The sequence below is a fragment of the Lissotriton helveticus genome, chromosome 10, assembly GCF_964261635.1.
Source record: "Lissotriton helveticus chromosome 10, aLisHel1.1, whole genome shotgun sequence".
Taxonomy (NCBI): Eukaryota; Metazoa; Chordata; class Amphibia; order Caudata; family Salamandridae; genus Lissotriton; species Lissotriton helveticus.
Genome location: NC_136071.1, coordinates 301,395,274 through 301,407,605, shown reverse-complemented (window position 1 = coordinate 301,407,605; position 12,332 = coordinate 301,395,274). Strand labels below are relative to the sequence as shown.

The 12,332-nt window shown below is 44.3% G+C and overlaps 1 protein-coding gene across 3 annotated transcripts in view; it reads left to right on the top strand.

Annotated features, from left to right (window-relative positions):
- Nucleotides 1–12,332, top strand: part of KIF9 (kinesin family member 9) — a 691,235-nt gene that overhangs the window by 165,153 nt on the left and 513,750 nt on the right. For all 3 annotated transcript variants that reach the window (XM_078664229.1, XM_078664228.1, XM_078664230.1), the window contains one exon: nt 6,949–7,041. In XM_078664229.1, the coding sequence (XP_078520355.1) occupies nt 6,949–7,041 (93 nt within the window). The remainder of the gene's footprint in view (nt 1–6,948; nt 7,042–12,332) is intronic.

Genomic DNA, 12,332 nt, shown 5'->3' with positions numbered 1-12,332 from the left:
ACCTTTGGCGATACGCCTGAGACGGGAGGGTGAAGACTGGGGTATCCCCCTAGCGAATGTGTGGCACTGTGTATCTCTATATGCAGATGACCTCCTGATCTATGTTAGGGAAGCCACGAGCGACCTGACGTGGATCTGGAGAACGTTAGAGGAGTTTGCAACAGTGTCAGGCCTCAGGGTCAACTGGGGGAAATCATCCATATACCCGCTGAGCCCCCATATGGCCCCCTTCGAAATCCGGATGGGTACTCAATCACTCGCCTGGAACGGCGACGCCCCCAGATATCTGGGAATACGGTTGTACCACACCCCGGAGGACCTATACACAGGGAATCATCGTAGGACACTAGCTGGTCTTCGATCGGCGGTTAATTTCTGGAAGACACTCCCTCTGGCGCCCATAGGCCGAGTGGCACTAGCAAAAATGATCATGCTCCCCCGCCTGCTATATAGCTTCGCGAATCTCCCAGTGATCCCACCTCGATCATTCTTCGGAGAACTGAACACTCTTCTGATAGACCTGATATGGGGAGGAGGTCGAAAACGAGTAGCGCTCACAACACTCTACCTCCCTACCACGGAGGGGGGACTGGGAGCGCCGGCCTTTGAGGCATACTTTCTAGCGGCCCAGCTCCAATGGCTGTCCTACTGGACGGCGGGACGTCACACAGGAGAGACCAACACAACTACTGGTCCTCTCTCGCAGGCCGCGATCGTCAGACTCTTGTTACCGGGCACTAAACCCCTGCGGACTCGTCCCCTGCAAGTGTCCGTTGCCCGAAAGTGCATGATGCGGATACACCGCATGTCCAAAGCACAACCACTGTATTCGCCTTTGCTGCCACTGGTGGGTTTTCCCCGCAGGGAATCGTATTATTCCCCGGACACGCTCCGGGTGTGGACAGAACTGGAGGTCACGGAGATCGGATCTCTGTTCGACGACGGGCAGTTGCTGACGTTTGAGCAGCTGATGGACCGTTACGACATACCCCCTGGACAGTTTTTGCTACATAGGCAATTACTGGATAGCAGCGGTACACACTGGAACCTAGGGACCGGCGAACCAGCGACACATCCAGTGATTCATACGGTCCTGCACATGGGGGTAGGGAGACACTTAGTGACATGGCTCTACAGAGCGGTGCGCTCGTTAATCCTCCCATCCCTCCAGTCTCTCCGCCAGAAGTGGGAGACGGAATTCGGCAGAGTGGTCCACGACGGGGAATGGAGGTCAGCCCTGGAATATCCAAAAAAAGTCTCCAGGAACGCAAGGTTCCGCAACCTACAATTCAACATACTCCACAGGGCCTATCTTACACCGGGCCGCCTCCAACGATTCTTCCCGGACACTCACTTTGAATGTCCCCGATGTCGAACTCCAGGTGCAGACTTCAGGCACATGTTTTGGGATTGCCCCACCCTCCGCCAATACTGGGACACGATCCACCGAACCTTAGAAGAGGTCACGACCATTACCACCATGAACACATGGGAAGCATGCGCACTCTGAATTTTCCGCAAACGGAAAACTGAGAAAACACAATACCGATTCCTATCACTAGCAATCTTCTTGGCAAAACGCAGTATCGCCATGCACTGGAGAGCCCCAACGGGACCGCCGGAGGCAGCATGGGTAGGTGCGGTACTTAAATGGGGTAAGGCGGAGGAAGAGATACTACGGGAGGAGGAGGTACGGGAGGAGGAGGTACGGGGACATCGCAAACATCCCATATCCCAGGAATGGGCCCAACTACTTTACACCTTTACACAAACGACACGCCCTCAGGAGTCCCCCACAGCCACACAATCCCAGACACGACCGACGACGCCGGCCCCCATACCTCCATAAACATATCATGGAGTTTACACGCCAGTACTGAGTGATCACAAGCGACGACCCTCCGACACCCAGACACAAACCACCGACGCTTGCCATAGACCTATACCTAATGCCATGAAAATATACATAATGTGCTTGGATGCAGTGACCTAGAAAACCCCCCCCCCTCTCGTCCTTCCCTCACCCCCACCCCACTCCCAAGTTCTTCAGTTCACCCCCATAGTTCCTGGGAAAGAAGGCAAGCTAGAACTAGACAGAATTCTACTCGCACAATTTACTAGCTGAATGACTTCACGCATAGAGACACCACATTATCACATGATATCACGTATCACGCCCACATTCCCGATGCCCATAGCATTACCCTCACAGTACCTGACACGACACGAGTCCACCCCCCCACGGGTGCAGTCGATAGTCTAGCATGTTCAGTACGGTCCCGATCATAAAAGATGCAATCGCTATGATGGGAAGTTGCGTGATACGTGCCACCGAGGCACATAGATAACGACAATAGATGGACAATGACCCTGAACTGTGAAATACCTAACAGGATTCACATCTCTAATTGTATCTCTGTGATTCCAATTTTTGTAATGCTCATTTAACCTGGATTGAACACTGTCGTATTTTTCATGTAACTGCAACCTAAAACCCAATAAACAAATTCAAACAAAAAAAAAAAAGAGAGACATTGCTCAGTTGAGGGGTGCCCAGAGGCCACCGACAGCTCTGGTGTGGCAGCAGAACATGGACTGGTGCATGTTTAGGGAAAAGACTGTGTATGTTTCCCGTGGCACGCCCCGCAAATGGGGGAAAATTTGGAATCAATGGAACGAATACCGTGGTGGTATCTGTATCCCCCCCCCCTCGGGAATGGACACTGACCTGTCATCCCCCCAACCTGCTGTTTCCTCCACGGGAATTTAGCTACCTTGCTTGCTCCTGTATTCTTCCCCCTTCCCCAGTCTCATCACCTACTTCTGGCATTTGATTTGAACATGTATCCCCCCCCCCAGCACCGACATGACGTACTTGTACCATATTGCCTTGTTTTCTGTTTTTTCTTTTACGTGTATTTGTTGTTTGCATTTAATAAAAAGATTGAAAAAAAAAAATCAGCAGTTATACCACTTTTATGACTGTGTTCAACAGACGCAAACGATGGCCTCTTATAAAAAAGTAATTAACAAACTGAACAATCAAATGCAACAGTTTGAAGAGGTATAGGTTCATTGCTAGGGTAGACACTTTTTAAGAAGGTTTCTGACTGAGCAGTAGAGACTGATCCCTCATACACCACAATCCCACTCTTTAACTAGCCTTAATTAGATGGGATATAGGTTTGGGGTGCTCCTCGATTTCCAGGAAGGATATTAGATACACGCAAGGGGAAGGTGATGCTGATTTGCTGGTCTGGTTTATTATCTGATGGACTACATACAGCTTTTCATATTTGTTTAATGGATGGTTTCCATACAGTACATAGTGTCCCTTTCCCCCTCCCCTCTATCACTGTATTTCACTGTCTGATGCTTGACAGCATTGTATAATGCATTTACTGCCTGAGCCATGTTGTGTTCTGATTTGCAGAGTTTCTGGAAAAAACATTTCAATAAACAATTGAAATATAAAATACAAAGAAAATGTGCTAATTGCTCCTGATGGCCAGGTTAGGATTATGATACAACACTACAAGATGTTTATAGAGAGACATTTAGAATATACATAATGGCATTAAGACGGTATTGGTGGGCGCACTTTATTAGCTGCATTAACTTGGACTGCAACATGCGGAAAGAAGTTTAATAAATGAGCCAACAAATCCATGGATGGCTGCAATTTCCTCCTTTGTGTCCCACCTACCTCTGACCTCTGTTATAATCTTGTTGATTGTTCATCACTAACATAAGTGACATTTGTCAGGAGTTTCAACACTAATTTATAAGGACTAAACCTCCCAGGATGATGGCATGCAATTGATCAGTTTTCTGCAGCATACATTCAAAACATTCCATTCTGCTGTCTAAGGAATCCATGCCCTGTAAGAGTGCTGCAACATTCGAGACCTCTCCTTGATCTACAGTTTACAAATACCTTATATCTCGCACTCAAACCCGGTACTGTGTGTGATAGCTTTACTCATGCGTTTGTAACTACTTTTAAAGCAAAAACTCAGCCTATTGTTCTCATTAATTATAGGCCAATCTTCTCACCTATATCTATTACTTAGATCTTGAAATCAAAGGTAATCTACCAGCTAAGAGCCTATCTGAAGGCAATAATTGCCAGATATCTAGTTTTTTTTTACCATCACTGTGGTACTCAGTCAATTCTTTTTTTACATTGACTGATCTACAAGGGATTGTGGATGATGGTGTCTGTATGCTGACTTTAATATATCTAAAAGATTCTTATAACACTTTTGACCACAAACTAAATTTGGATTGGCTCCATTCCAGATGCATTGATAACACTGCTGTAGACTGACTTTGTTAGTTCATCATGGGATTAAAGCAAGACGTTTGCCTCCTTTCATCCTCTGTCAGGGGGAATAGTATACAGTGTGACATTCTTCAGGACTTCACTGTGTCGTCCAGTTTAATTAGCACGTATATGAAGACACTAGCCAAGCTGATCCTCTCTCATGGTTTTCTTTTATTTTTATTTACTCTGATGACACCCTGCTGATACTTCCCATGAAAGACGGTCAGGATACTGCTTCTGTTGGGTTCTGTGGGTGCTTTCCTGGAATCAGCATCTGGACATGTTGCAATTAAATTAAGCAAGAGGGAGGCAATATTTTTTAGAATGAAACAGATTCAAGGGAGCTAGGATGCTATCCCACGCCAGTCCAGATTGAATACCATCTGGGCTCTAAATTTAGCTCTGAGCTTTGTGTTGCACTTCAGAGATTGTCCGTCTCTTGCTTCTATTTCTACCAGCTACAGATCTTACCCTGCCTGACCCAAATCAATATGGTATTGACTGGTTTTCGTTTGGAATATGGGAATGGTTTAAAAGTAGGTATAACCAGAGGTTCCATGGTCTGGATTAAGGTGATTAAGGATCTTGCAGCTAGGCTGCTGTTTGGAGCCATGAAATACTCCTTTGAATCTCTGTTTTGAAGAAGTAGCACTGTCTGATATACAGGGATAGGTGTCCCCAACATACCTAATCTATCCACCATATTTATCTACCTCACCTAACAGATCATAGCTACCTACTTAATATACCAACCAAACCTGTCTTTCTTATTATAATAAAAACCCACCGACACTTGTTAAGTTTTCAGATCAACCTGCCGCACCTACCATATATAACCAATCTACCAAATCTAATCTAGCCTACATAACCTCTTGCCGAATTGGCAGTAGCAGAGGAATTGAGATTAAAAAGATGCCGAACTGATGACAAATTGGGTGAGGACTCTGATGTTTGTGGCGGACTGTTAGCTGCCTTTCTAGACCTCTCTGTTTAATGCAACCCCATGAGATTAGACTATTAACTCATCTATGTCAACATCTGACTAACCTGACACTCTCACACAACTTCCACACTCTATATTGATTGCTTGTAGGCTTATATATAGGATATATATAGGATTATATGTGGAGAAGTGTGGCTCAATGGTTAGAGCGGCAGACCCTGATGCAGAGGTCTATCTCGGGACCAGGGTTCAATTCCCCGCCTCGGTGGGTCTTGGGCTCAAAATTCCACGGACCTGATAATTCTCGCCTCAGTGCCTATTCCAATCATGGAGTCCCACTCTGCAACTCTGGGCAATAGCTTGCTTAATCTCCACAATGGCCCTCACAACGCTAAGGATGCCTGGCCTCCACCTTGCGGGTGCCCAGGAGTGGACACCTCACAGGGAAAGCCAGGATGGGTTCCACAGCGGTATTCGTACAAGTGCCTTGAGACCCTTGCGGGTGAGTAGTGCGCTATACAAGTATCAATTTTACATTTACATTTATATAGGACTGGCTGGTGGTGAATAGGTTTCAAATGGCATATATTTATTGATGACTCATTGTCATTTTCTCTATTAATGTCACCAGCAACCAATAAAGAAGGTTATTTAAAAAAAACTACATAACCTCTTATATCTTCATGGTATATCAAGCAAAACCATCAAATATACCTACCACATCCACTTTCCTACTGTTCCTACATACCATAACTAACTTACCATACATGCTTATTAACCTACTTTACCTAACCTAACATGCCTACGATAGCTAGTCTACCATACCTTCCATAACCTATCATACCTAACCAACCTATCATGTCTAGCCTATCATATCAAGGCTTGCTGCCATTTCTACCTACTCTACCTATCATACCATGCTTACATATTATACCTGCTTACCTAATATACCTCCTTAACATAACTACCATACATAACCTTTATACTTTAACTACTATTACTTACATACCAACTGTACCTAACCTACCACACCTCACATACCATACCTTCCTACCTACCATACCTATCTATAATACCTTACCTACTTAGAATAACAAAACTACTCAGCACACCTACCCTTCAGTAGTTACCATAAAGGTACCTTTCATACCTAGCTTACTTAACCTACCTAGCATACCTAACCTGTTCTGCATTCCATACCTAACCTACAGTACCTACCTTACCTAACCTACCCCCACCTCTGCTTTGCATATGTCTACTCTGAGGTGGAGATTTTATGAAAAAGAATCAGGGTATCCCTATGGGATCTCTAGGAAAAGGAGGCTTGTGTTACTGCACTACCAGTAACGGCCCAAGATAATGCAACCTGCATCATGAAAGTGCCAATTTCAGCTTTTGAAAGGCATGACCTATTGGCTTTGTCAGTGCTTGTTTTGGGCTGGTTTGAGTTGATTGGCATATGGAGTTTTTTTATTCTCTGATGTCACAAATGAGTTACCTAATCATGTAAGTTGTGCATTGAGGACATATAAGTAAAGCTGATAAGTTCAAAAGCGTCTAAAAATTACACTGCATTCCTTTGTTCCTGATGGTTTATTTTAACCATTTGTAAATTAAATCCCTATTGTTTGTGTCTTAACAATTTAAATACTAGCAGTAACGCTCTCTTTTTGACCAGTCTCATTCCAGGATATTATCCAATGCAAAATACACTGTTTCCAAAATTAATCTGGTGGATCTGGCGGGTTCGGAGAGGCTCGGAAAGACCGGGGTAAGAACATTTTTCATATTGTTGTGTATGTCTCAACACTATGCTGAATTAAAAATCATCACTGGCCAAGGTGATTTATTTTATTTTAACCGGCTGTTCATGAATATGTTTTAAACCTCTGTTACTTTATTAACAGGTTTTCCTAAGTTTGCAGCCTTTGCTCTTTTTTAGGTTCCTCAGGCATTGACCAAAACATATAAAGTCGTCAGACTGCGGAATAGGTATAATTAAATAAATAAATAATACCTATTCTGACATCTGTCAACATCCCACCTGCCTCGCCTCATCGCCCTTACCTGTGCTAGCCGCCACTGTGTTTGAGACTTCTGCTTCAGTCTGGCTCATTCTTGGTCTTACCCAGAGTCAAAGCTTGGGCCTTGCAAAAACTTCTCTTCAATAGGGCCCCATCACTATCACCTTTGGACACTTTACTCCTGGTGCTGTGAAATATGAATTAGTAGTTCCACTCAATCCATCCCTATTCTGGGTGTCTTTGCATTGATTTAACTTCTTTACAACTCCGCCTTTGCTGATAAAAATCTTAAAGAGGATCATTTATAACAAAATTTCCTTCTATATTAATTGTCCAAATCTTATTTATGCGTATACTTTTAATTTATGGGAAAACATTTGACTTTCTTCTTTTCATTTCTTGAAATATGTGTGGTTATTAGTAAATCATTGCACTACTTATCATTATGCCTTGAAACATACATAGCACAATATTGAAACTTTAATGCCTCCCTTCTACTATGTCCTCTATCACCTCGGTGACATCTAATTTATGATTGTTTACTTTAATTGAACTGTATCTCATCTTATGTCTGTATTCCCACATTTTCGTCTGAGAACAAAAGTGTTTTATTGTAGACATACACAAAGATACCATTTATGCCAAATTTGCATATATTACTGTCAGCCGTGGCCCGTGCAGATAAGAGGGTGGAGCCGATTGGGGGGATTTCGACAGACGACAAAGAGGGAAAATTAATTATTTATTACATTTTCCATTGTGGTCGTCTGTCAAATCCCCCCACAACCTGGCCCCATTGCCCACCACTCATACCTGCAAGGTCCGCGGCTGATTACTGTCAGGCTTCCGAGTGCCTGCTAAACACTTTACATGTAGGATGGAGAATGTCCTACTCAGCAGTGGGCAACAAAAATACGTAGTTGGAGGGTGGCCAAGAAACAGAGGCAAGATGGCGTTTTCAAGAAAAACTCCTGCTGAAGATGACCTAATGTAGCAAAAATCCTGAGGGGTGCAGGGCATCCGACTGACAAACAACACAGAGAACATAGGAGTAGTTACGCAGGTTCAGACTTGTGGCTAACTCTGAAAGGTGCCGGAGCGAACCATGCATAATCGGGCTGGTCCCCCTCCACAACATGATGGCTATAGTGTGGGAATCTGGGGTTCTGCTATGACTAGGTCCTAAGACAGTAAGAAGACAGCAGGCTGGGTCAGATTCTGAACCCATGAAATTGAGAAACTGAGGGTGCAGAAGGCTTCCCAGGTGCTGCATTGGGTGCTTGGAAGACAGGCAGTGATGTGAACATAGTGGTGATGCGGAGGCCTATCCTGAGTTCTTAGAGCCGTGATGAGACAACGACAGTGTCAGGAAAAGTAAGTGCCGAACCCCAGAGAGCCCTGACATGAAGTTGTCCACCCACAGGGCAGGGGGGATGGTAGCAATTGACCACAGGTAGCAGCCTTGAACTGTGAGTAGGGGGAAGATGTGGACCAGTTGGATCCTGCCTCACCCTCTGCTCTCTGACAGAAACAACCTGGATCAGCAGGCCCCTCTGGGATAGTGAACAGCGAGTGGCAGATCGAGGATCATGGAGTGCTGTGGGGATGGCTCAGTAAGGTGAAATAGTGGGGCCTGGCTAAAAGACGTTTGCAATGTTAGAAGCATTTGGGATGTACTTTCCAACATTAGGGGGGAATCCCCCAATGAAGAACTGTTATGATGGGCCCAGAGAAGGGAGGCAAAATAGCATAATCATGTTAACTGGAAAAAATTCTCCTGGGGGCACTTTCAAAAGACAAATCAAGCTTGCCCACAGAACAGAGCCAAAGAGGCACACAAGAATAGAAGTCTCAGGATCCATCAATAAAGGGAAATACTACAGGCGGCCAAGGAGTCCAGGTATGCCCTAGAGCAACAGATTGACACAGTGACGATGGACATTATTCTTCTGCAATCAGATTTCAAGAAATGATGGCAAGGGTGAGAACAGTTGAACACATCCTGGAGGACCACACATAATCCATTACGAAACTGAAAGCTAAGGTTAGCTAACCCAGGAAAGTCACCCAACAGCTGTGGGCAAGGGCTGAGGACTCAAAAGGCAGGGCCCAGTCGTGCAAGCATCTGCCTAATGGGAATCCCTGAAAAGTCGAAGGGTCTGTCAGCAGAATTGTGAGTTGAGACCGTCATGAGATTTACGGTGAAGCAAGAAGACCTCTCCACTTGCTTTATGATTGAAAAGACCAAAACCGGGCACGAGACCAAGGTCCATCACTGCCAGAGATCTTAACTTTAGACACCGCAATGAGATCTTGAGGGTGGCTTATCAAGGAAGGTCCATTCAATTAGAAAACAAGACCATCACAACATTCCTAAATTATACCTACGAATTGCAGTCAAAAAGATGGTTCTTTGATAAGACAAAAGTGGAACTACGTTGGCGATATCTAAAGTACATGATGCTATTTCCTATTAAACTGCGGGTCCAGCTTGAAGGGAAATCTAAGTTCTGACTGAAGGAGTGGCAGACAGTTAGAAACAAGAAACAACACACAATATACAGGCCAAGAGGAGAAGACTCCCAGGAGACTATTGTTGCACCAGGTGAGGCAATGCTTTTAAAGAACACTACTGAAACGGGGCTACCACAGCTATAACAAACTCTAACCAGAGCACAGGTGCACTCAAGTGGGCTACTTTAAAGACACCTTGGAAGTCAGAGGCGGGAGAATAGCACTGGCTCCATGCAGGAAGAATATTTTCTTCTCTTATCCAAGAGGGAATGAGAGATCTGTGAATGCTATTGTTGTAAGAGTATAATACTTTGAAGTTAAAAATGTGGGATTGGTGACTGGAATGCAAGGTTTTAGCACATAGTTTTAAAGAGCTGGCTTGGGGTAAGCAGGAAAGAGTGTCATTTTAGATACACAATGGATGGCATGCACTTGTTGAAAGATAGTGGAATAAACAGAGCGTATAGATAATAGCCACGCCGCTAATGCCAGGATCTCAGAAAGAAGGCCTTCAAATATTGAAATGGAACATTAACCATCTGGGCGAAAAGTTGAAGAGAGGAGTGGAAATCAAATTCCTGTCCTGGTACAGCCCTGATATAGTGCTCCTGCTGGAGACCCACATAGCAGGAAAAACATGTGGGCCTGGGACGAGGAAAATACAAGGTCTTGGTGTACATCTTGGGAGGCATCATGGCCCAGAAAGCACTCCCATTGTCAGTAAGTCAGACTTGGACAGACCGGGGTGGTTATTTATGAGGCTGTAATTGGGAAATGAAATGGGAAAGATCATGATGTGCCTCAATGTACTTTGCACCGGAACCTTTTGTCGATTGTGCTGGAAAAGCTAGCAAAGTAGATACTCCAGTCTCAGAATATCCTTTTGGAACGGGGGAGATCTGAATCTAGAAAACAACACACTACAAATATCACACTACAAATACTCAGATGCCCAGAGATAATAGCAACAAAACAGTTAAATAAGAGCAGTGGGGCTGATAGACATGTGGATGGAGGATCTTCTCACTGCACAGCAAAACTCATGTGTCCAACTTTATGAAATCATTCTCAGGACTTGACTACATCCTCAAGTCATTGATGCATGGGGGAGATACAAGGAGACACACTTTTTACCAACATGGATCTCTCCGCTATACACTAGGCTGGAAACATCTTGTGTCTGGAATCCAATGATTCGGAGACTAAGGGCCAGATGTAGGAAGCCTAATGCTGGTCGGTAACGGCCGATATTAACTAATTTCGGCCGTTACCGACCGGTATTAGGCATTTGAGATGTATGGGCCTAATTTAAGGATTCAGTAATTTACTGAATCGGTAATTTAAGGAATTGGTAAATTACCGAATTCTTAAATACCGATTCGGTAAATTACCGAATCCTTAATGTAGGAAGCACTCCAGTGAGTGTTTTTCACTTGTAAGGATTTGTTATTTACCACCAACTACAAGTTGGTGGTAAATAACGAAAACCGTTAAAAAAGCAGTTTTTTGCTTTTTTAACAGTGCCATGTGGCAGACGTACATGCCCTTAGGGCATGTATGTGTGCCACATGTGAACCCATGCACTATTCAGGGGTGCAACAGGGTGTCAATGTGACACTCTGCCACCCTTGTAGGTCTTCTCCCTCTTACCGATTCGGTATTTACCGATTTGGTATTCCCCAATAATTCCTATGGGCCTCGAGGTCCATAGGAATAAATGGGGAATACCGAATTGGTAAATACCGAATCGGTATTTACCTAATTGTACCGATTCTGTAAAAATTACCGAATGAATACCTACATACCATTTACCAATTCTAAAACACCGAATCGGTAAAATTCGGTATTTTAGAATCGGTAAATGGTATTTACCTACATCTGGCCCTAGATCCCTAGGTTCTCAAAGACCAGAAAATATCTGAAGCAAGCAACAGATCTATACCGCCAAGAAATTGAAGGGTTGGTAACCTCAGGAGTGACTATTTGGGAGGTGTATAAAACTGTCATTAAGGGGCAGCTCAAATCCACTCTAGGGAGAAGGAGGTGCAGGAACTCGAATGCCAGATAGGTCAATTGGAGACGGAGTAAGTACGAGAACCAGAGGTGGACCTGTCCCACCAGATAGAATTGGCTGGGGATGCATATGCACGGCTAGTGGAAAGGGAGACAAGGGCGCAGTATTGGGCAAATCAGCATAGGCTTTATAAAGTTGGTAATAAAGTAGGTAAGCTCCTACCATGGTTGGTGCAAAGGGAGCAAAGCCAGAGATGGGTTCGAAGGGTCAAAACAGATTCAGATGGGGTGGTGGAATGAGCTGAGAGGATACCACAAGACTTTGTGGCTTACTTTCAAAAGTTGTACAAACTAACCCTACGGCTAGAGCAGTCAACCTCCAAGCTGGGGAACCGGGTTCAGGTATCGACAGTTACACTCAACATCCTGTGATTCTGGGAAAATCACTTAATCAATCAATCAAAGAAATTTTATTTCTGCAGTTTCTGCCATAAAAGTACAATAATATGAC